The following is a 26229-nucleotide window of genomic DNA, read 5'->3' on the forward strand; positions in this document are numbered from 1 at the left end:
TGGCCATTTTACAAACCTTTAAAAGCTGTTCTTTATTCCTGAAAGCAGTATGTTTTCCAAATCCTAGAAACTATAACATGCTCAATTTGTCCACATCAGTTACATTGCATGGCTTTATGTGGCAAGGCATGAGACAATGTGCTCAACTACACAGCAAGCAAAATAAATGCGTGACAGAAATGGAACTTTTCCAAAAGCAGAGATGAGAAAGTAAAAGCCTACAAAATGATTTCTGAAGTTTTTTTTTTTTGTTATAAACAAAGACAGCTCTGGATGTCAACAGACAATGACTGAGAAGATCTGGTACTTTGAAAGGAGAAGGGTTTTTGAGTATCATAAATCTGATACAGTCTATAGCAGTGATTACACAAAGTAATAAGCATCGAGCACACTATTGATGAGTTTTATTTAGTTTAAAATGGAAGCAAACCTCCTTCGAAACAATGCAAAATACTTGAAAGCTCAATAGTATTGGCAAAAATATACTAATAATTAAAAGTCAGCGGAGGAAGGAAATGCAATTGCCAGGTACCTCAGAGAAAAAACATTGTGGTGTTTTTTGGGAAGTTTGATCTGTGTCAAGCCTGGACATAACCAGAGCTGCTGGGGACTGTGCAGTGGCAGCCAGAGCTGGTGCAGGTTCACTGCAGACTGTGAGCTATGGGGGAAACACTGACAGCACCTCCTCCTCACAATTAATGCACTCAGATCAGCGTTTCATGAGGAATCCTCATCCCACCTGCGGCACCTTTCCTTAGTGGGCTGATCACTGGAATCAGTGCCCACTGCTGCAGGGTCATTCCTACAGTCTGCACACACCATAAACTGTGACATACACAGCAAATATACACACTGAAACAGGGCTGTGCACACTGTTCATGGCACTCTCTGAAACAATTCCTAAACCATGGGGCTTCTTTTCAATTAGTACCTGCAAGTGGCTACATTTAATTGCTCTCAGCCCCTTTATGAAATATAAGACCTAGGGATCATAGGGTGTGTCTATATAGTTCAAATATACATTGAGGAACTCATTAGCATTTTTTCTACTCAAATTAATTAGTCCTACTGAAAAGATGCATTTTTCCCCACAGCTTGTGATTCAAGTCTGACTTCTGACTACAATTTCAGTTAGAATTTAATACACAATAATAGGATGCTATAGGCCAGTAAACTTTTTTCCAACACATTTTTTTAACAGAGAATTATTTTATTTAGACTCTAAATGGTAATTAACTTAGGAGTACACTCAGCAGTTGTAAAATTCATGCTGTTCTGCACTTGTAGAGGTACAAAAGGTCCCTTGTTTGCAGTACTATGCTGGTCAATTCCTGTGGTAGAGCTGTTGATTCTCTGCATGAGTCTTCTCAGATAATACATAGCTTTTAAATATTGGTGCACAGGGTATTTATAAAGCATATATTTTCCAAAGCTGGGCAAGGAAAGCTTATTGACTTTGGTAATTTTTCAGTGTTTGATTTAAACTTTGTAATTTAAATTGAACATTTAAAAATAATCAAAGTTTTAGACATATTTTTCAATTATGAAGGCAGGTTTTATAATTACAAAACTGACTGGTATCAGAGAGAAATATATTACACATAGCATTTATAAACTGGAAATCTGAGGTACCTAAAAAGCATATTTGGGATAAATACACTCAAATTTGCTTTAGCATGTCAAAAATAATATTGTGCTTCAGCTGACTAAAGCATCTTGAACTGAAACAGCCATAGGAGAGCTGTCTTAATTTTCCTTTGGGTGTGTGCCAGCATAAAGCCAGGCAAGAGTGACTTCTAAGCTGTAGTGTTTTCAGAGTAGTGGCATGAAAAGTGCCAACACTATCAATTAAACAAAGATGGGAATACTGCTCTCCCAGAGCATCAGCTCTGGATCTAGCAGCTGCTTGCTTTACAAATATGAGCAGCTTGTTCTGTTTCAGAGGCTTCTAACTTTCATAAAGTAGATGGTTTTACAAACAGGACAAGATGTTTCTGAGGTTCTGGTAATGAAGGGAAATACATCTGCTGTCTGATTGCTGAGCTATAAACTGAGTTTTCCACATAAATAATCCTCTCCATCTGTAGCATGATGTGTAGGTGAAAAACATAAGGCTACCAATTCTGCTCTGTAAAATTCAGGCATTGCCTTTATAAATGAATTTCATACAAGGTCTCAGTTCTATTTGTTCCTGACAGAACAAGGCATATAGCTTTTATACCATAACTGACTAAAACTTGCTGCTCCCCTGAAATGAATACCAATTTTAAGAGTCAGACAATGATCATAGCAATGCTAAAAAGGCACACGATGCATGGCAAGCATCACAAACAAAGCACTGAAGTGCTCCATTAAAACCTGTCTTGTGTCTAAAAGAGTCTTTGAGTTTTGACCAATATGAGACAGATCATGAAGTGAAGAATTGAGCAGGGGCACACATGTGTTACCATCAGGTGAACTTTTATCAGGGTAAGGGAGAGCATGGAGCATCCTACACATTTTAAATAACTACACAGCTTTTAAGTTCAAGAGCTACCCACATGGAAAATCTCCTCTACTTGGAAGGAATTTTCTTGCCTCTGCATGATGTAGTCTCCTTATCAGGTTGCTCAAAGCAAAGAACCAGCAGTCATAATGCGAGACTAATTATGAAGAACAAGTCTTGTTTCGTGGAAGGTATCTCCTAAGATTATCTGTCAGAAGCATCAGACTACTGCATAAAAGCTTATATAAAAGCTCCTGAGAGCTTTTAATCCATATTTTTTAGGAGTAATGAAAATTAACATCTGGAATTAGAGCAAAGGCGGAAAAAGTATTTTTTAAATGTTACAGAGCTTAGATACATATTATAGAAGGCAAACACAATCCTCTTTCCTCACATAACTTAAGAGGGATGGTAATAGCTGTGTCCCTTTTTATGTGTGAATAAAGCAGGCACAACACACATACAGAATTCCAAAAGATGCAATTAATCAAAACATCTCAAGGTCACACAGACAAGCTGTTTTCAGCCTAGAATACACAGAGCTACATCATTGTTGAGAGTGGTTATATCCTGCAGTTTGCTTGGGAAAGCTCCATGTGATCCTAGCAAAAAATTTTGCCCAAGGAGGGACTAAAAATCTGATCCAGTGAAGCTGATTTTGATTCAGCTCTGATGGAAAACAACTGGAGACTCAATGGTAGCAGAGGGCCTACAGTGCTCATAATGAGACCCTGATAATAGAATGTAAATGGTATCCTGTGACTAAAAGCAAGAGAAAACACTGCTGCAGTTAACTATAAAACATATTTGTCATAATTTAATGCTATGAATATGGGTTCTCCAGCTTAAAACAAATTATTTCCAGATGAAGCAGCAAAATAATACAAAAGTATTTTGCTCCAGTGTTCCACCATACATGAACAGAAAAACAATGAGAAGCCAATTTCACAGTGGCTGATGCTATCCTCACAAACAAAATATAATCTGTAATTAAAAAAAAGTAATTGGCACACTACTTAATTACTGCAAAATACATTCTTCAAATAACAGTGTGACCTGATGAAATAAGCAGGTTTTAACATGCAAACATCACTTCTTCCCCCTGCCAAGTGTCTTTAAGAATCATTATTTAGCTTGCAAAATAGCTGCTACAATTTGACCGGTGTTGGTATAACCTGGTTTCCCCTTAATGTATCTCCAAGATTCCCATTAGCAGCCAACTGACAATGAGTGAAAACAACAAACAGAAAAACATTTATATTCCATTACACATGAGGAGTGATTGTATAAGGATACAACATAATACCAGAGTTAGTGGAATTCTGCCAGGTGAGAAAGCAAAGTGGTCATTTCCTTCTCTCCAACACCAACAGAGGCACTACACAACCTCCTCCAGGAATATGTTGCCAGCTTTCAAGTTTTGGTACTCAGTGGAGTAGCTTTTTGATACAGATGAAAGGAGAGTGAAAACAGAGGATTTTCTGTTTAAAGATGTATTTTACACTACCTGAAGCTCTCCAGTTCAGAGTTTGACATATTTTAGTTTTATTCACACACAAGATGTTGTCTTCTTCTCTTCTACTTGTCTGCCTCATTCCAGATGTTACTTCTCTAAAATTATATTTCAATTGATTATTCAACATTTACTTGTCACCAGTGCAGAAAAGAAACTGCCAAAAATGCAGGTATTTAAATTCTAAGTACAGCATAAAAATTAATGCTGTATGACAGTCATCACAGGACACATCCTCTAAACAACAAAAGGCAGATTTTCCTTATGAAGCAAATCCAACTTGCTTCTTCTATGTTTGTTTTATTAAATAAAACTGTGGCATGGCTGTCTGTCTGAAGTACAATTCACTTTATTAACTCTAATAAAATAAATGGCCTCTGAATGCCAGATGTGAGATGGGACTTGTGCATTCTTGTTTCTTACCAACTCATGTCCTTGAGCTGATTTCACTGTGAGGCAACAGATGCAGACAGAAGAATTGGGAGCAGGAAATAAACCAGGATATGGGTTAAAAGAGCAATACTCTGCTTTGAGAATATTTGTCCTTATGATGGTTCTGCCTTTAAACATGTGCTGACCTAAAATCCTATGGTTTAAGGGCACCACGTTGAATTACAAACAGAAAGGTTTGGCTCTTCACAAACTGCACACTGCTGACCAGCTCTGTGAACAGAAATGCTCACACATCTCCTGTACAGTACAAGCTGCCACCAGTGAGGGCTTTGAAGACTTCTAACAGGAATTAAATGCGGTCTCACAGAAAAACCAGCACAGAGTACAGTCAGGAAATTAGGATAACTGCATTTTTTCCAATGGAAAAGAGCTATTTCTGGGGAAATGTCTGGAAGTTTACACAAATGAGCCTCCTAACCTTTCTCTCAGTAAACCTGCTGTTGAATGATTTATGAAAAGAAACTTTCCAGTCAGCGAGGCCCAGAATTCAAAATGTGTTTCTACCTTAACTTTCCCTGCCATGCACATATTAGTCAGATTTTAACCACATCAGTAAAGGTGATCTTAGTCACTGCTACAGCATTTCACAACATATTCTGAATTGCAAAGGACCCAAGAGCATCAGGTCTGATTCTTAAGTGAATGGCCCATACAGAGATCAAACCCACAACCTCTGGTGTTGTTGACACCATGCTCTGACCCACTGAGCTAAAATCAGTCATTGCTTCATGGGAATGGCCTGAAGTTGTGCCAGGGGAGGTTTAGGTTGGGCATTAGAAAAAGTCTCTTGCTCCACAGGGTGGTTGGGCACTGGAACAGGCTCCCCAGGGCAGTGGTCACAGCACCAAGCCTGACAGAGCAAGAATTATTGGTATTTGAGCAAGTATTATTATTTATTATTATTTGAGCAAGTATTATAATTTACAACACTCCCAGGCACATGGTGAGATTCTTGGGCTTGTCCTGTGCAGGGTCAGGAGCTGGACTCAATGATCCCTATGGGTCCCTTCCAACTCCACAGATTCTGTGATACCACATCCTGGAAAAGGAGTGTTTGAATTCGATTTCAAGCCAGCATCAGAAAGGAACTGTACAGGAGAGAAAAAGCTTAAGCCTTAACTCTCCTGACCTCTAAGTTCTTGTGTCTGCCAAATATACATTAGCTCTGCTTTTACATTTAATACGAAAAAAGCTGGAGTCCTGTCAGCACCTATTCACTCATGCCTTAAAACAACTAAGGATAAAACAGTCAAGAGAACGAACTCAGCCACATTCTCTGCAAACCTCACGGCTTCTCATGCTGGTGCTGGATGCAAAGAGAAACAACCTGGGTGTTGTAACGTGAAATGGATAAACAATTCCTCTGACAATTAAAATGAGCATGATCTTCCACAGCAAATACCAGCACATCCCTCCACCTTTCAGGTGAACTCAATAATTTCAGACAAATCGGGGATACTTCAAATCATACAGAAGAAATGTGAACAGCAGGAGTCCCCCAGTGGTAAAAATACCTCAAAGAAACCTTTTCTTCCTCCCAAATACCACTTTGTACAGCACTTTGGGCAGCAAGCCAAAAACCTGTCTCTAAAAGTAACTGTAGAGTGATTTAGAGATGTATTTTAGTACTTTTACCACTCTTTAAATATGAACAAAATAATACATTTATTGCACCTTAATAATACATATCTGAGAAGTTAACACTATTAAAAAAAAAACCCTCTCTAGTTTTCCTGTTGTAGTATAATAAATCATTCCAAATATGCACAGTAATTTTAGAATTTTATTAAAATGCTTTGCTGCAATTGGATCATTTCACACAATAGAAAGTCATTACCAAGAATTAGACCACTGCACTCAGCTACAATCTGGGGAAAAGCTGATTTGTAAGGTAATACTCTGAAGTACCAACATTTTCTGAGTTTCAACATTTTTCAAATATTAGAAATACCTTCAAAATTCTGAAAGGCGCGAGGAAGGATAAGTGCTAAACCTTAATTCTCTCTGACATGCTCCTCGACAGTCTGATCTTGTTCAACATGGAGCATTTGTGCTTAGGAACATTATGAATTGTCACCCTAATCTATTGGCAACTCTTTTCCACAGAAGAAGAACAACCTGCTCAGGAGTCAGGAGCCATCTATCTGTTACAAGCACTTTGCACATCTCCCATTCTGACAGCTGCAGTGGGCAGCAGCTCTTCTTACCAGAGTCCAGGTCCAAATACTTATTGTATTTCTCAGGCTGGCTAAGGACAGGAACTAGACACTTTGAGTATACTACAAGCCTGAATATTGACTCTTACAATGCAGTCCTTCAACCAGCAGGCATCACTGCTCAAGGGGAGCTAACTGTTGGCTCTGTATTATTCTTTTTTACAACAGAATAATTCATTCTGTAACTTGTAAATTACATTTCTCCTCACAGTCTACCCTAGATATTGCATACTGCCCACATTACAGAAATCAGTGATGGTTTTTTTTCTGAAGATCTTACTAGAAACAGCTCTAGAGAAAACATTGCCATTTGAGATCAATTACTCCTGCCTCCTGTTAGTGTCCTATCTACAGTCACTGATTATCTTTTAAGCATGATTTTAATTTTATTATGTCTATGTAGGATTAAATACATATTTAAAACACTGAGTTAACTAAAAATAATTATTAAAATCAGTATATACAATTGCAATGCTACAAACATAACTTTGAAAGGCAAAATAGAATAAGGTTTCCTATTTTCTTAGCCTGACAAAATGTTGATATTGAGAAGATTCTTATGGTGACATATTCTTCCTTAAAGCAGGACCAAAAGTTTGCAACATTTAAATCCTTGACTTAACACAACAGGAAGGAGATAAATCTCTTTTTAATAATCTGAGGGGTTTATAAGCTTACTTGCAATTAGCATAAATGAAAGCCAGTATCAGACTGTGTAATTACTGCCCAGCAATGCAGTACCTAAGCCTAAAAATGACAGCTCCACAAGTGCACCCATCCTCTGCCCTGCTAAGTGAGTGACTTAAAGCAGGTAGGAGCAGAGCAGAGTGGCTGCCTGCAGTGGTGTCACAGCAAGGGGTGTTCTGCTTTCAGAAACATCCCTGTGACGCCTGGAATACCCAAATGCCAGCACATTTTTAATTAATAAACAAAAACATAAAGCTCAAGCATCACAGTTATTCACTGTTTGTAGTTATGCCATTAAATGTCTTTAATATATTGGCAACCTCACCTCTGAGTCACCAGCTCAAAGACAGAGGGAAATGACTGAGAGGACTTCCACAGCTGCATGGGGAACTACACACAACAAGCTGGGGAGAAAGGGCAACGTTCAGGGATAGAGAACTGAGCTACAGAAATCCTTTTTGTAATTGGCACCTCCTGCAAGGAGGAGAAGGACTGAGCAGGGAATGAAAAATGAACTACCTTCCTTTCCCAGGGCTACCTGAGCCTGTCTCCAGCAGCAGGGCTCCCTGCTCTGCCCTGCCACACTGGCCATGCAGGACTGACAACCCCAGTTTGCAGACAGCTAAGGCATGTGGTACCATTTTTCTTCAAATAGGAAAATACTAAATTTATTCTCATTTATGCTTTTGAATCTTCCCACAGCTCTCAAAGAAAGGTCAAGGGCATGCAGATAAGATATTTTTAGTTACACAGCAGAAATGTATTAAAAAACTAAATGCAGCCCCAAGTCAGATTCAAATAGTTCTTTATTTACCAAATTAAAAAACACTGTATGCTTTTCCCTCTAAACATTAACACAGAGTTAATAAATTTACTTTCTACCTGACCCAAAAAGAGCTGTCTAGGTATTTTTAAAACGTGCAAAAATTAAAAAAAAACACCCAAACACATCACCAAACCCTGTGTTCAACAATTCTCGCAGCAATTTATAGAGAAGATTCATACACTAACACACCACATTTCTTTGCAAGTCTTCTTTAATTTTCTGTTGCAAAGGTGGGATGTTTGGCAAGGGGAAGAGGCATCTCACACATCAGCTGCCTTGGGGAATGTTTGCTTAGAAACACACACAGTTTGACCTCTCAGAGGATCAAATCAGTTTACTTCATCAGGTCATGAGTGTTATCAACTGCTGCAAGTTTGTGTCTCTATTTCACTGTTTAGGAGACTAAAATTAAGTAATAGATTACAAGAGAAAGAGCTGACACCATTTCTCAGTCTATATGGGTTATTTTAAAGCTGTAATTTTCAGGACTTTTTTTATGAGAACACTATAGGCAGTTCTTACCCATGCAATTCTTTAAAGAAATCTGACAAGCAAATTCATCAATTTCTAATAGAATTTCAAATACAGCTGACACCTCGCTGTCTTCAATCATGTCTTGTTTCATAACTGTGTATGTGGAGAAAAGACATGTCTGTCTGGGGCCTAATGGATAACATGATGTACATTCCCGTGGCAATAGAAAATGAACAACAATAAAAATTATAATTTACACTGCTGTCAGGTGCTGATCCTGTAGGTGTGAAGGGAAGCAAGTAAAGCTGCAGGGACTGAGTTTTGATCTGGTATTGTATTTAAATATTCTGTTGTTGTCATTTAATTGCACCTAATCTGCTCAATAAAATCATCTTTACTGTTATTAATATCCCAGACTTGTGTTATTATATAATCCTAACCTATTTTTTTATACAGAAATTTTAATCTGCTGCTTAAGTGCTCATTAATGCAAAGCCACTGCTGTGGAGAATACATTCCACTCTATCTGCAAGAGGCAAGAATTCTTTGGAACTACTACCAAATGCTAGTGTTGTCTTACTTAACTTTGTTTATGGCTTTACGACAACAAACATCAGCAAAACTTAATCATTAATCCTAAAAATATTCCATCTGGAAAAGAAGATGACTCTACGAAGTGCAGTGTCATTTGTAAACACAATGTGGTATCATCCAAATAGTCAAATGCAATACATGTGTTCATACATAACAGCTTTTGGATGGCTCCTTTCTTTCCTGTTTCATTTCTAAATCTGAATAAATAATCTGCATGCCAGCTAACCTAAACGATGAGTTATTTCCCACTCAGAGAATCCTGAGATGCTCAATTATCTCACACAACTGCCAGCCATCAACTGTACTTAATTGCCTGTATGTTTCAAGTCCACTGCATGTTTATTTATATCACTTGCATGACAGACTAGATGTTTTATGAGATCAGAATAAGATGAGATATGTCACAGTCTAATGCTTAGGGATATGACAGGAGCTGTATTTGATTTTTTTAATCATATTTTTTCAAGGAAATCTAAGTAAATTAAATATCAGTCTCTATCTCCTCTACACCTTGCAGCTCCCAATGATTTCTTAACCCATAGGACATACTTGCACAAATCTGACAGGGCAATGAATATGAAGTTCCTACAAATTTTATGAAAAACCACAGTTTTGGACCTGAGTAGACCTGACAAGGCAGGCGTGCCTCTGGCTCTGAGCCATTCCAAGAGGGAGTGGGGACCCAGAGTCCTTCAGCACAGGTGTAACACCCAGCCAGCTGCAGCACTGCTGCTCTGCAGAGCAGAGATGTGGGACACAAATGAGGACCAGGGAAGGGACAGAGGAATGCGCTTGTTTGGTGACAACCGTGCCACAAAAGGGATGGGGAAAAGGGCAGCCAGATTTCTGAGGAGCAGCAAGGTGGAAAGCAGAACCACTCCATGCTGCAGGAACAGAGAAAGAAACCTCTGAAGCCCCTGAATCTGGAGGGGATTTGGTGTGGGAGTCACAAAGAGAGAGGAAAGCCGACAATCCAAGGGAAGGCAGTACATGGAAAAGGTACACCAAGGAAGGAGTGGGCTGGGGTTCTCAGCTCAGGGGAGCAGCAGTGCTTAACATGAGCCTGACTGCCAGAGCTAAACCCAAAAAACACCTGCACTGGGATGGAGGCTGTGGGACTGGGAGCAGGAAGAATCCTTGTGCTGTCTGCAGCGGAGGAGGAACAAGGAAACAGCCATTTCTGGGTTTGCTGAACTGAGCTTTAGTACTGAATTTAGGGTGCAGAATTTAAAAGGAAGAGCTTCTGAACCTCATCAGCTGCATGACAAAATGCTAATGGGAAGATGCATTTTATGGACATCAGAAAGTGATAAAATCATATAACCACTGAAAGCAGAAATTCATCTTTATTTATGGGTTTCTATTCAAATTGTTTGATACCTTCAAGTCTCTTTACAGCCTATCATTTCTGCACATTTCTATGCAGCAAGAGCTATCTCTATGCCATTACACTTTGTGTCATGCCTCTCTCATGTTAAATTTCAAGCTGAGTGCAGATTGTACAGGACAATAGCTTGACTCTTGGAAAAATTGTCAAAGCATGGTAGTAACTAAAGAACTGTTCCAAAAATAACTTAATTGTGGTAATGCTGTAACTATACTGACAGCATTATTGCTGCATTAGTTTCATCCATGGAAAATGCAAGGATATAAAAATACTATCAAAAATAACATAAATTACAGAATTACATTTCATGAACAAAACCAGCCACATTTCTAAAAATCAAAGCTGTAAACACATTCCCTTCTAAAGTTAAAACAATATAATGTGCATCTTAAAATAAGAAATGTTAGATACTTATCATAAATAAGTATCTGCCTTGCAATCCAGAAATCATTATTTCATCACACACAAGCATTTCACCGTTAGCATTTTTAACATACTGTCAACTCCTGACAGAAAGCATTGGCTTCTCCAAGACTGTCAAAGATATCTCTGAGAGTCCAATACAAATAGGGTTATTTAAAAAAAAAGAGTTTAAAAATATCTTCAAATGTAAAGAGCCAGTGTGCAGAACACCTGCCATAAACTGCACCTTGCTGTGCCATCAAGAGACAGAAAGCTGCAGGATGCTGTTCTTTTGGTTTCACCAGGGAAAACTGCTTTCACACAAGGCATTCTGGAAGCCCTGCAAGGAAGGCTGCCACAGAAATCTGCCTACTCAGTGCAGTCCTCTCTTCCACCCTCACAAGACCTTTATCACTGAACCAGTGACAACAGTGGGGTCACCACAAGAACCGAGCAGCCTCTGCTCACTCTCACCATGCCACACCTCCATCAGCAGGCTCAGTGTGTCCCACCACTCACCCTGAGACACAGCAGTGTGCAGACACCTGAGAGAGCAGGGAACTCAGCCAGCTCTGTGTGTCTGAGGTGCCCAGCAGCCCATGCCTGCTCCCAGTCACTGCACCCCTGCAATGGTGCTGCCTCTCCACAGATAACCTGCTGTTATCTGCTTCCCTCCTCAGCCATCTGATCTCTCTTTGTAATCCCAGCAACACCACTGGCAGCTCCTCTTTCAGAGAAACTCAGGTGCTATTTAAGTGAACAATAAAGCTGGCCTGTCATGGGCAGCAGGAATACACAGCTTGCTGCCCAAAAATGTATACACACATATGTTCATTTAACATCTGACCCACCATACCATAATTGAGGCTTACCTGCAAAGATACAGATTAAGGGATGGCAGTTCCATTCTCCAAGGATGTTACTCTGGAAAATATGTGGTTCACTGCATACATTATATATATTTGGCAATAAGGTAGGTACTTTATTACCAAATGGTCATACTTGTTTAACCAGCTATACCCCAACACTTCAGAAAAATACTGCCCAACACTGAGATTCCTTCAAGACTTCTAACTATTCTCCCTTACTACTCTTGGCATTAAAGGCGAGGCAAAATATTCATGCATAAATGCCTTGTGGTCAATCAGGGGTTCCTCCTTCCATGGAATGGATTTCATCTGGTGTCCATGTTGACACAGGTTGACAAAGCCTGTCTAACAGGACAAGCAGAAACAATACATCTGCTCAAAGCTGTGCATTTTAAGTACTTGAGGAACAAAGAGCTTATCTTCAGTTTTACAGCTCTTCAAATAAATTAGCAAAAAGGTTCCAATAATCTTACCAAGGAAAACAACATGGACTAAACTGAGGACATTTACATATTCCTATTTTCGAGGCCTGCTGAAGGTAAAGAGCATAGGCACTACCTTTATAGGCCAGTCAATCAGTTACTTCAGCAAGGTACTTAATTCCCCTCTCATAATCAGATCTAGCTTCAAGAAATGCAGAAAACAGGATATTCAAAGAGCTCCTGCAAGCCAACAGTCACCAAAGTGATTTTCTTTTGTGTGAAGTCCAATCTGATTATAAAAATGCAGAAGTGGAAATCAGGAACTGGTATCTATGCACCCTTGATAACTTGTTATCAGCCTGGAACCCAGCCTAGTTGCCTCTGCAAAGAAAATCTGCACTCAGAAATGTCAAAGAACACAAACATTGTACATGCTTAGATTTATTTTTGTCAAACTATTTTCATTCTGTTAAACGCAGCTAAAAGAGGTGCCTGGTTTGTCTGTTTGTTTGTCTTTTGTAACAGGATACAAATTCCCACTGGGGAAAAACAGACTTAGACTGGATACGTGCAAAACCAGTATTAAATATTGGTTCAAGAGCTATTATTTTAATGTATTACCTCATAAAGAAAAATACAGTTATGTGTGTGACAATCTAATGTAGGCCAAATATTAAAAGTTTTTCTTTTCTGTTATCAAAGGGCTCAACCTCACACCAGAAAACCAGAACTACGCCAAAAAAATACAACAGGAAACAGAATACACCATAATGAAATAATATTTTTATATGTTATGCTTACTTCAGTAGGAACAGAATCAGAGTCCTATTAGCCTAATAAGATCTGGTTTATTGTTTGTGAACTCAGTTGCATAGGGTAACTAACATGAGGCATCTCAACTCTTTAACTAAGCAGCAATGATACAGGAGGTAAGAGCTAATAAAAGCACTGCAGAGCGTTGACAGAAATCAACGTTTTTAATATTTTTTAATTAAAAATATTTTAAAACTGCCTTTGTAGAAAAGTGGCATCTCATACAATCTTACACAAATTTCACAAAAAGACAGTGTTAAATTAGAAGAATATGTGGCATCTGAAATACATGCAGATTTAGGAACAGAAACAGGATTAGAGGCCTCAGGCAACAGGAATTGGAGATGTCATTCAGTATTAATTCATGGGAGAAGCCACTAATTCACACGCCACAAACCCCAAAAGGAAAAAGCAGTGAATTTTTTGGCTAGCAGAGAGATTCTAACTTATCTTTTTGATAAACAATATAAAAAATGCCATACATGGATTCTACAAATGAAAAGTCATTTACCAGGTAGGAAAAAAAAGAAGTAAATAATAATTAAAGTGTCAGGGACTTCTTACCCCGAACACAGCTCTTACACCAGAACAAGAATTATGAAAATTAATAGGGAAACCCTCCATTCTTGAATAAAAGAATTTTGGGGGTAATGAAAGTTTTGGGGATATTAATTCACTATGACACAGTTTGCTCTAGTTCAACAGAATAGAAAGAGGAGAAGGCACAAGGAGGAGCACACAGACAAGGAAGCTCTGCTTCTCCTAATCATGGGCATTCAGATTGAAAAGCCCCAACCTTCCTCCCCCACCTCTGCTGATGGCAACTTTTTCAAGGAAACACCAGCAGTTCATTGTCAGTGATGTCTCTGCCCCAGTCCTGAGAACAAAAATATAATGGGGAGGAGGTAAATAGGTGCGTGCCACCAATACTGAGAGCAGGTTTTATGCTGGGGAGAGGGAATTAATCCTTTATAGAAGTCTGTCCCATCCTCAGTAGGGTGTTTTGCACACTGGATTCAATCTTTCCCCACAATCGACTTAGTAATTTGTGAATAAATTATACAAGATGCTTAAGAGACTTTGAAAAACTCAAAGGAAGTCAGGAAAACTATTGATCAATCTAATCACCTTCTGAGCAAGGGAGAGATCCTAGAGAGATACCCAGAGCCATCCTCATGCATCCCACAGAAAGAGTGTAACAGCACACACACACTCACTGCTGAGATTCCAGCACTGCTGACTTTTTAGTCTCAACTTACACACAATAAAAAGCCACCTCACTGACCATAGCTGTTTCTGTCTGCACTTACAGCTTATTCACTGGGCAAACCAAACCTGGCAACTTCATGTGCTGAGGTCTAACAGGGAATGATACACTCCAGCAAGAAGCCCGACATGCTGTCTGTCTACTGAATTCTTAGTTTTAATTTAGCAGTTCACTATAATAAATATAAAATGCACCCTTTTCTAAATATAAGCTTCCACATACCCTCTACAACAAAAGATTCCCAGAGATTTTAGATCTCATGAGAACAGCAGAACCAGACAGTCCCTCTGAGATAAAACCAGATGAGCCATTTTCTTTCTCTGATTTGCTAACAATGCAAAAGGAACTTTGCAAAAACAGTTTACTACACCAGGAATAATGGCAAAATAATTAATTTCTACCAGTCCTGTGCTTTAGCAACTAGAAACAAGGCCTAACTAGTAGCTTGTAACCAACCAATTCTTCCCAGATTAACAGCAAACACTGTGTTTTAAGAAATGTTCTAATTTATGTAGCCTGTTCTTTTAAGATTATTTCTGAACATAAAGGCTGTAAAAGAAAGAAGATCCACAAAGCTGAACAATAGGATAATAAGCCTATGAACAACTAGGCAACTTAGAAGTGAATCCATGGGAGGAGAGGATTCTGTCACCCTAAATGCATTGATCTATATAGCCAACTCTTTTTAACACTGAGTATTCTATTTACACCACTTCACAGGCATGGCATAAAGCATTTTATTCAGATGTAGTGTCTCTCCCTTTTCTGTTGAAATGAATGAGACATTTCGGAAACATTACTTTGTTAAGTATTTCGACAGGTATGTGCAGCTACATTTTTTATGCAAGATATTTTCTTACAAGATGTCTGAGATGACCACTATACTGTATCAGCTAATACCAAAACAATAACATATCTTCCAGTTGCAACACTCAGTGTCAACTACAATACAAATTCAGTTGGCAAACTGTTCTGAAGGTAGTAAAAGCCACAGACAGCTTTAAGAAGATACTAATTCAAGCATCTCTCCTTAATGTAGTGTGAAACTCAATTCTGAAATCCAATCAACAGATTTTGCATTTACTGTAGTTGTGACAGAAGTCAATGGCCTTAAATGTTTTCACCTCTCAAAAGTTGCAAAGGTTCAAGCAAAAATGCCTGTTTAGCAAAATCTTTACATCATAATAGCTAACCCAAATCTGTTACCCTCCAAAACTAACACACAAGTTTTCAGCGATTTGAAGAGCTGCTTAACAGGAAGAAATTCACACCCTTGAGGCAGAAGCACCACATCTGACATAGCAGTTATAAAAAAAATGCCAAACCTAGATATGCCCAAAACAAAAAACAAGACAGCCCAGTCTTTCAACTTGGAAGACTCAATCTTAGTAACGGGTTTAGCCATATATTCCTAATTTTTCTCCTAAATCAACATATTGATGCTTGAAATAAAGAGAATGTGGCATCCTGTCTCCATAGAGGAAGCAATTTTGAACATCTATTTGAATAGAATTACATCAACTTTAACTGCTTTTAAAAACTATCCTTCATTTGTCAGGCTTATGTACACTACAAAAGACTTACCTGACACAAAATAATGTCATCTCAGCCAATGACTTCCCCTTTTATATACCACAAAAGAAAACTATTCTGATTTTCTACACTACCACAAAAATAAATACAAAACATGGCAAAGACCTTACACTTGGTACAAGCCCAAGTAATACAGGACCATAGAATGGGCTTTGTGATATGAAAGGGTTAATTGCTGCCTTTAATTACACACAACAAATTTTAATGGGAGTGATCACTGCAGCAACATCTATAAACACAATGTCCACATTAGCAGAACACCAGTTATGAAACCCCTGCCAACACTACTTGTACAGGGATTGTTTTGTTTATTTTAATCAAATTTTACCAAATTCTGCTGTACTTGCAGAGCTCTGCAAAAAACCTGTAAGGCTGAGGAGCTTTAAAGAATATAACATGCAACAGTAACCATGACAGTAAGAAAAATGCTTTTGCTAATCTTTTTCAGCTGACAATACTTTCAAATACTGGGGTTTTTCCTCTAGATGACAACTTTTGTTTGTTGCTCATGATGAATTTTAGGCCTCCCATCCTTGTAAGCCCAAAACTTTTGATGAAGGGAGCAGCAATTTGGGGTGCACTGATAACATGGGATGAGTCCTAACTGTGGTAGGATGGACATCATCTGTAGGCAACTATATCTTACTTCATTGCTGCTCTGAAGTGGTGCATGAAAATGACATTTTTAAGCTAATTATTCTGCAAGTAAATGGGGAACCTAAAAAAAAAATACCAGAAAGACAGAATGCAGATAGGGTATTCCTCTGGAGATGACAAAACTGCAGAGGTATGTTAGAATTTGGCCCCAGGCAGGCTGATCATAAACTTAAGAAAACAGCCTGGAACTCCTCTGCACTGATTTTTCTCTTGGTTTTATATTAAGTTGGAGTTTTAAGCAATAAAAAAATAAAATAAATAAAGATTCTTCAGAGATTTATCTTTGCTCTCTACCATTTCTCCAACAGACTTGCTCACCAAATAGGACAATGCTTTCAAAAGATGTATGGGATAAGGATCAGAAGGATAAGGATGTGAAGTCACATATTGGAAAGTGACTAAAGGGACGATTTTCAAAGGCATTAAGATACCTAAAGATGCATTAAGCACTTAAAATTTTCAAAACTGCCTGGGCATCTAACGCCTATTTAAATCACTTAGTCCTTTTGAAAATCCCAATGGGCAGTTATCCACATTTTATGTGTCTATATGCCTTTGAAAATCTGTACCATTAAATACTTAACAACCTAAGTACCCCTGGCTTTTAATGGGACTTTGAGTCCTAAAAAGTGTAAGTACATCTGAAAATTGGTCAAGCCACTCTCTCTGGTCTTTTTTCCCCTTTCCTTTAAAGAGCATCTCCTGATGCTTATCCATAGCATGTCAGCTAAGTAGAGCTTCAGCACTGTCCAACTTACACATTGAGCGGTGCACATTTGATTTGTTTTATGGAGTTAAACAAATAAAAATCCAGAGAACAGACTGCATCCTCAAAAAACACTTTCTGAAGCTCCTAAAAATAAATTAAATTCCAATCTGTAACCACAGTGAATGGCCCCAAAAAAACACGTTTTCAATAAACGTGACCCCACATGAGAACAACCTAGGCTGATAAAGAACCAACATCATTGTTTAATACCCATGCAACATATTCAAAATACCACTAAAAAGTTCTGAAAGGCAGCCACACAGCAACAAGAAAAAACAGAAAGAGGAGGAAGTTGTGAATAGGCTCTTTAAAAAGGCAGCAGTTCCAGAAAAGAAGACAAGCTTTAATTCTGAATTTTCTTTTTTTAAAAATAAACTGTATGAAACGATAAAGCATTCCCTTATGCAAGCATTTGAAAGATATATCCTCTGATCTGCTGTAATGTCAATAGGCGGTAACTTGCACTGACCAAATTCCCAAAAAGGAACTGATTTGTAAATTGGGAACGCAGGGAATCAGATTGCCACCTACAGGAAAATTTAGCATTTATTGTCAAGAATGACTCAAAAAGAATACAAATTGCCATCCTGCCAAGCATTCTTTCATTTCAAAACCAATTAGCCTTTTCTTTTGTGCAACTATATCATAAGCTTCCTAAATCCAGGAAGCCATTATAATTTCTTTTTATTTATGAGTACTGCTTGAAAGTTCCATAATTGAATTATAAAATCATGTGATAGTTAAAGAATTTTAAGTCTGCTTACCTGATACCATTGGTGCTAGCCTGAATATGTCTGATAGTCTGCTGTTAACTGGCTCATAAGGGGAATCTTCAAGCAAGTCATTTCCTAAGGACAAAAAATATTTGGATATTTTTCTTACACATGAATTCAGGATAAGATTTTTTTGTTTAGTTTTACTCCATAACAGTGAAATGTATTCCCCTTTAATCACTTTAAAAAGTTTATATGGCTACTTCTCAAATAATTACCTATAAAAACACCTGAAAGAAGCTAATTGTTTATCCCTGTCAATAGATCTCTCCCTCCTCCCCTTGGTAAGGTCATAATTTGCAGAGACAGCCTGTGACATCACAGGACTGTCCCACCTCATGCCAGCAGGAGAGAAGCTGTAGCAAGGATGCTCCTCTTCATTCACCATAACAGCAGAGCTCTTTTTTAGAGAAGCTCAGCTAACAGCCAAAAACTAGCATCTTTGGTATGAAACACTCCTGACAAGATGCTGCTGGAAGAGAAACTTTTTATGATGTAGAAAACGTCTGTTATTACCCCAGCACAAAAAAAAATACACATGGACTCATTAAAACATACTGATAAATGAACAGAAGGGGATTGTTTCCCCTTTTGCAGAAGCAACTTTGAAAGGAGTTAAATGGGGTGCACATGAAGGAGAGACTGCACCTTTAATTCCAGGGCCACAGCAAAACAGGACTAAAAATGATGTCTCTCATATGAGGACCTGACTGTTCTCAGTAGAATAAGAGAAATTTGCCTTATGAATATGAATAACAGAACAGTCCTGAGTCAATCACTGTCGTATCTCTTCTAACTGGCCAATCTACATGCTGTAGGAACCATAAACTTTGGAGCTTTTTCTGCCTCAGCATGCCCAGGGAATACTGCTGGTAAATACAGTGAAGGAAAACATAAACTTTTACTTAAAACAATCTTGTCTCCACATCATATTTAACTTTCAGCAAAATGGCTAAGAAACTAGTTCCAGTGTCCTGTTAGGTGAGTCCTACTTAAGGAGTTTTCACATTATTAGGAAAATGTCTCCAAATTACTGTTTGTGCGGCTCTTGCACATGCTCGTGCCCCTATCTTTTGACTGCGGTGCGGGAAGGCCAGCCGGGCCCTTGGGGAAGCTCTGGCTGTCGCGTTCCCAGCGCAGGAGCGGAGCCGCAGCTGCGCCGGGGCTCGGGGGCGGCAGCTGCGGGCACGGCCGGAGCCCGCCCGAGCCTCGGGGCGCCAACCCGCACCCTGCCCTGGGGTTCTGCTTCGCCACGTACCCTGCAAGCTCTGGTACATGCTCCAGTAAATGCGCAGGCAGTTCTTCTCCTTCTTCATGCCCCTCTTGCAGCGGCAGTTGTACAGGGATTTCTGCTTGAGCGCTTCCATGGCGCTTCTGCATTCGTCCTTCGCCTCCAGGCCCGTGGCCCGGCTGAAGTTGCTCTCTTTGCCGGCTACACACTGCCTCAGTGTCCTGAATTTAGTACTACAGCTCTGCTCCTTCAGACACTGATCGCTGGCTTTCACGCAGTCCAGGCGGTCCCCTCCAGGCAGCCCGCTGACTTCTGCGGACAAAAGTACATCTATGGAGAGCAGCCACAAAGCAACCCGCGCCCTTCGGGGGAGCCGGGGGCGCCGAGCCCCAGCCCAGAGCAGCACCGGGCACCTCCTCACGCCGCACATGCGGCCACCCCCAGGGGCAGCACCTTGCAAACCTCCTGGCTTCGTGCTACGCCTTAGGAAAAAGCACCCAGGGTTTCCATGGGCTTAGATCCACTTTCGGGGGAGTCCAAGGAAACAGTATTTTTTAACCCTGATAGCTGATTTATATGGGAACACAGAAAGGAAAGAAAACCCGGAGGGAATTAATGTGCCTGATAAAACAAGCATTTGTTATTCCATAGATCCACTTTGGTGAAACAAATCAGCTTTCCATTCCAGGGTTTAACTAAGGGGTTAAATATTCAGCCCCACTTTCCACAAGAGCTTTGCTGTAATTTCACTTACATTCAGGGACAGCCCGCTCAGAGAGATAAGTATCCTCACTGATTGATATTAGCCTGTCTTTGCGTCAGTCACTTTTTAAAGGCTGTGCACATTTTTGCTTATTCTATATGCATAAAGGTAGAATTTGTTACTTCCCCCCCTCCCCACTTCTCTCCACGTATGATGCTTTTGCAGGAGAACAAAGCAAATTGCATTAACTCTCTCCTCTCCATCGTGCCCCCGTCATGCTCCCTCACACACATGCGGATGGAAACGCAAACCTCTCCTGTGGAAAGGAAACCAGTTTGGGCTGCAAACCACTACCAGTCGGGCACGCTGCCAGGTTCAGGTGAAGATGTAATCCTTCAGCTGGTCTTGTCATCCCCCACCCTCCCCAGGCAGCCTTATTTTATTTAAATGAAAAGTTTCCCTGTAACTTGCGGGAACCCAATTTAACAAGAGGCTAGACAGGCAAGTACCGAAGTCTGTAACCTACAGAGCTTTAAACCTACACCGGGCTAACTGATGTGAGGCAGAGCCATAAAAACTACTGGAAACTTCACTGTTCTGCCTAAACAATAGACTGACAAGCATCAGGCTCCCGGTCCCATAAACCCTATGCTTTGCTTTATGAAGCGATGTGCAGACCGAAATCAGGCATCAGCAACTTACCCACTAAGGGCAAAGCGAAGTACAAGAGAACGAGAAACATCTTGCTGTCTTCGGATGGTTTCCCCAAACGACTTGATGTGTCACAACAAAGATGATCAGCATGTAGATATTCCAGTACCGCCGAGGTCTAAAGGCTCCAAGTTCAGATCCATTGAATTCAAGGGGGAAGGAAAAAAAAAGCCACCAAGCAAAAAAAAACCCCACAACCCCCTCTCCTCTTCACCGCTACCACCACCGGCGGCAGGAGCAGCGACGCAAACGCTGAGCTTTTCCCTCAGATTTCAGGTCTGAGCAACCTGCAGGCACGAGCACTGACTCCAGTGCGGGAGCGAGAGGCGCACGCACGGTGCGTGTGTGCTGTGAGATGTGTGTGAGTGAGCGAGCGGCAGCGGGGCAGCAGCGCCGGTCGCCTCCTTGGGTGGGCAGCGCCTGTTCCCAGGGAGGGACCGAGAGCGCACGGGGGGCGGGAGGGGGGTGCACACACGACACCCGCAGCCGGGGCCAGCCGCTGGCTGATAGCCCCGCTGATAGCCCGGCTGGCAGCTCCGAGCCCCCACCCCGGGGCAATTCGCCTCTTCCACCCCCCCGACCGCAACTTTATTGACGCGCCGGGGCCGGGGCGGTGCGCGGGGCGCGCAGGCTGCGCGGAGCGCTCGCCGCCGGGGCGGAGCGGGGGTGGCCGCGCTGCCGGCAGCCAAAGTTTGCCAGGGAAAACTGGGACGGGCGGGAGGCGCGGCCGCTCCGGTTCCGCCGAGCAGAGCGGGGCCCCCCTCGGCCGCGGCGCTCGGCAGGAGCGGATCCCGGCGGGCGCCGCCGGCACCGGGCAGCCGGGAGGGGCGGCGGCCCCGCGGGGATGCCCCGCTCCTTCCTCCCTCCCTCCGCGGGGCTCGGCGGTCGCGGCCTCCCCCTGCCGGCCCCGCCGCCCGCCGGGGAAGCCCGGGGCGTCCCGGGGCGCCGGGAGCACCGCCCGTCCTTGCCCGCAGCCTCGGCGGGGCGGGCGGGCCCCGCATCCCTGCAGTGCGCCGTGCGGTCCGGCCCTCGGCCGGGGCCGAGCGCAGTGTATCGGCTTCCACTTGGCTCCTGAATAAACAAAGCGAACATATGTCCCATATTCGTGACAGATGGTTCAAGCAGAGAACTATTTAGTGGTTTTCCCACAGTTGCTACTATGTACCACTCCCCCGAAACCCAACAAAATGCAATTAGCCTAAAATAGCTTCAGCTTCCAGATTTCCTTATTTTCATATGTGGAAAATTTGATTCAGGTGTTTTTATGTTCTGGCTGCAACCAAATGTGTTAAGTTGTTTTGGGTTTGTTTTTTTCTGTTTCTAAAAGAAGTCAGCATATATGTTCATTGCCAGTTTTGTCAACAAGCTATTTGGCCCATTCGACTCAAGGAATTTGCTTCTCTTTGCAATAAATTTTGCCTAAAGGAGTTTGAGTCGCCTCATGAGATGGGAGATGATCAGGCTGGCCACTTTTATAGCAAAAACTGGATGGCAGATGGAGCTAAACTGTTGAAAGGTACTTCAAAACACTTATTTAAAAGCCTAGCATATGCCAGGATATACAGAGAGTACAACATTCATAGAACCCAAATGGAAAGGGCTTACTTTTGTTTGCCTTGCTGTTCGGGTTTTTTTTTTCCCCTCTCTTGCCACTCTTACTTAACAGATGGATTTGCATTTCTACCAAAAAAAGAACCCCAAAACCCATGACCCACAATAAAAATAAACAAAATCCAACAAAAAACCAAAAAAACTGTGTAAATTACTGGTTCTCTCAGTGAAATTGTAATAGTGATATCAACTTGAAACTGATTAAGTCACAAGTTTTGTGGTTTGGTGTTTAATGTGAAGAGGCATATTACACAGTCACGAGGTCTATTATCTGCTGCACATACAAGGATGTAATTGGAGGAACAAAGACAATGACCAGATTTCTGGAGTATTTCAGGGTAATGAGAAGGTGCTAAGTTGGTGATAGCATTGACGACTGGAGACAGCTTCAGCTTTTCAAATCGCTGGTATTTAATGAAACAAGTTGGTCTTCCAAACACTTCAATAGAAATTGAGCTGAGTGATACCGAGAGATGATTACTTCTTCACTGGTAATTTTGACATCATTACGGCACACGATAAGCTCTGTATAGAAGTTATCTGTGTATCTAACACAAAGGTAGCATAATTCTCCTGTCATTTAGAAGCCTAAGTCAAGAATAGCTACAAGATTCTCAGCAGAGGATAGCAACTGAAAATCAGACTGAAATCCAGGCCACTTTTTACAGAACCATTCATGCATTAATGTCCTGAATACATACATACACACAGACATCTATACACACAAGTTATTTGGCATTTAAACAAGCAACACATTGCAAATCTCTGCATTAATAACTAATTTTACTGTTATAAAACCCAGTTTTTGTGGGGTGTTTCCTGTTACAGTAAAACTGAACTCGCATTTAAAGTGTTAAAAGTGGAATAAAATGTCGCTGACAGTTCAGAAATAACAAAACAGCTGGAAAACATGCATCCAAAAATTCTGAATGCTATCTAAACACTCCTCTTGCCAGTATTTTGACTCATCTCAGGAAAACTACCACCCAAAGTGAAAAAAAGGTTAAAAGGTTTTAATCGAGAAAAAAAGTTTAAAATGCAACCATGCTTGAAAATCAAGATCCAAGAAGAAAGTCCATGCTGCATACAGTTCCTCAGAATATCCAACTGCTACACACTCTTTACCAGGACAGTAGGTGGGAGACAGCTCCTTACAAACCACAAGGACATTTTTCCACAGCAGAAATTAGGGCTTTTTTCATTTTCTCTTTCATATATGGAATTATTTATAAATTTCTGTTGCAGACAAAACCCCATAAACCACTTTGTGGCTGGAGTCATAATCCTTTGGGTCTTTGCACAGTGTTTTCCAACTGCCTTTTACTTGCCCTGGGGTAAAATTAAGTCATTGAATGTTTTGCTGTTGATTTCAGTCAAACCAAGGTCTGCCTTACAATTTGTATCTGTCAATCATTCAACTCATGAATCTCTTCAGATAAAAGTAAAAGTGTAAGCCACACAGAAGTACTTCATGCAAATATTTTAAAGATATTTAAGCTTTTTAAAATATTCTGCTGGTCAGGTTTTTTATAAAAGTTTCAGAACAATTAACATAACATAACATACATAGGGTGCAGCTGGTAACAACAAACTTCATTATAGGAAGGATGACAATACAATCACCCTGGATTATTGTTTAAAGGCCATTACAGTATAAATAATGTGGAAGGCAGAACCAAATACTCCAAGGTACTTGCTGCCAGCATTAACTGCTAGTACTTCAGTCTTCATGTAGCTGTAGTTACTGGTTTCTTTTTACTTGGAAGCTGGTTTACAGTAGTTGGTTTTCTTTCATTGGAAACTTTTCACAGAGAAAAGACAAAGTAATGTGGGTAGTGCGGTTATTTGACACTAAAACTTCAGTAAAATTAGTGCTTCAAACCCTTTTCTTTCCAAGTAGATTGAAGTAAGTGTTTTAAGCTTCCTGTCACCTTGCCTGGTGACAAATACTGGGCCCAAATGTTCTGAATGCAGCAACAGCACCAAGCAAGAGCAGCCTGTGTCCATCCAGGCCATCTGCTCCTGGTGGCCAGGCATGCACAGCTAAATCAGAACTTTGCTGCATTCAGTCCTGCTGGTGCCCTTCTGCCTCCTCCTCTGCATGTGAAGTAATGACAGCAAACTCTTCAGAGGTGTCACACGCAGAGGTGCCTCCCTCCAAGGCAGTGGATGTGGTGGATGTGGAAGCCAGTTCCACTTGCAAAGGCTGCAGTGTTGGAGCACTGTGTTGGGTTGTTCTGGCTGGCAGCAGCTCGGATGACAATGTACCCCTGAGCTGACAAGGAGGCTGAATTAATCCATTGCCTGGCCCAGGGTTAGCCTGCAGATTTCCTTTGCCATCTCTGCCACAGACCTCCTTTTAAAGAGTGAACCTTGCAAGAAAATATTGAAGTTGGAGCCACTGAGCCCAGGGAACATTACACAGTATTATCTGCAGTGCCGCTAGGTATGTGAAGAGAAAGTATGCTGAGAATAAGAGCAGTGCCATGAACTTTAAATACAATTCTTAGGGGAGTGAAGAGGTGAAGCAAAGCTAAAGTTGACGAATGAGTCAGATCTAGCAGGTGAGGGAGAGCAAACTAGTGATGGGAAAAAGTCTGTGTGCCATGGGAGCACAAAAAGTAGTGTTTACACAGGAGGCTTTCTTCAATAATGAGAAAGGGAGAATAGAGAAGTTAGAGAATTACTAGGGACTGGGGGAACAGTCTGAACTGCATTTTTTGTCTTACATTTATCTGCTTACCATGAAGTCAAAGTGCCTTTTGGTGGGAATAAGGCAAGAAGGATTTGCTCAAGGCATTAAAGTTTTGTAAAGGGCAGATTAAATAACAGCGCTCCAGAAATCAATTTTGAGGGGCTTATGAAACCTTGAATGGGCTTTTGCAGCACAAAAGCAAGATTGAGTTTTTACTGAACCTGTCATTTATTTGGGTTTAGAGCTTTCAGTAAGTATCAGAAAAAAACCCCATAAAACAAAGGCAAAGTAAGCAATGAGCATTCACACAGCAATCAAATAAAAAACACGTGGAGGTGCAATCCAGATTACTAAGTGACTTAATTGATGGGAAAGTATAAGAAAAGAAAGTCAGAGTTTCACATCTGCCATCCCCCACCCCCTCTCCCTGGGCTTTAATCAGACTTGGTAGTGAATTCCCACAGCTCTTCCTGGCCAGCAAGTTTCTCCTAAACTCTTGTGTCCCTGTCCTCACCAGAGGTTGTGCTGATACACTATCAAGCCACCTGGAAGGAGGAAAAAAAAAAAAAAAAGAAAAGAAAGGAAGAAAAATAAAGCTACAAAATTCAGTAGAATAGATACAGAAACACCAAAAGAGTACAATGCAAGTCAGAGTTTGTAGTTAAGAAACACAACATACTAGTTATCCCTACAACATGAAAATGCTGATGGAACTGCCGCTATTTTTAAAGGTAGCTGATAGAAATTATTCCATTTAACTTTAAGTAGTGATCTAAAGGCATAGGCTCTGATATTTCTCCCAAACTGGTAAGAAAAGTGTTGTTAGGAAAAACCAATCCCTGGCTGGCCGGATTTGGGATTTTTGCTTTAAAAATGGGGTAACGCCGCCCCCTAGCCGCTGGCAGGGACGGTGCAGGCTGACGCGGGCAGGGATTCCTGCCCCGCAGAATCCCCGGCACGAGGGGGTCCAGCAGCGCAGAGACTCGATGTGGCACGTTAATTAAAAACATAAAAGATGACCACAAAATGAAATATCAACATTAATCAATAGTAATTCATGTGCCCAGGGAATCTGGAG

At 40.8% G+C, this 26229-nt stretch overlaps 1 protein-coding gene and 1 long non-coding RNA gene across 4 annotated transcripts in view; both read right to left on the reverse strand.

Annotated features, from left to right (window-relative positions):
- GFRA1 (GDNF family receptor alpha 1) overlaps window positions 1–21361 on the reverse strand; it is a 137469-nt gene extending 116108 nt beyond the window's left edge. The window contains 4 exon segments of the mRNA XM_064431414.1: window positions 18192–18275; window positions 19459–19743; window positions 20837–20885; window positions 20888–21361. Of these exon segments, the coding sequence (XP_064287484.1) occupies window positions 18192–18275; window positions 19459–19743; window positions 20837–20885; window positions 20888–20938 (469 nt within the window). The 5' untranslated portion in view covers window positions 20939–21361.
- Window positions 21362–22669: 1308 nt separating this feature from the next.
- Window positions 22670–26229, reverse strand: part of LOC135306843 (uncharacterized) — a 45671-nt gene continuing 42111 nt past the window's right edge. For all 3 annotated transcript variants that reach the window (XR_010367594.1, XR_010367596.1, XR_010367595.1), the window contains exon 4: window positions 22670–25696. This is a non-coding gene — a long non-coding RNA (uncharacterized LOC135306843). The remainder of the gene's footprint in view (window positions 25697–26229) is intronic.

Source organism: Passer domesticus, chromosome 8 (assembly GCF_036417665.1).
Source record: "Passer domesticus isolate bPasDom1 chromosome 8, bPasDom1.hap1, whole genome shotgun sequence".
In the NCBI taxonomy this organism is placed as follows: Eukaryota; Metazoa; Chordata; class Aves; order Passeriformes; family Passeridae; genus Passer; species Passer domesticus.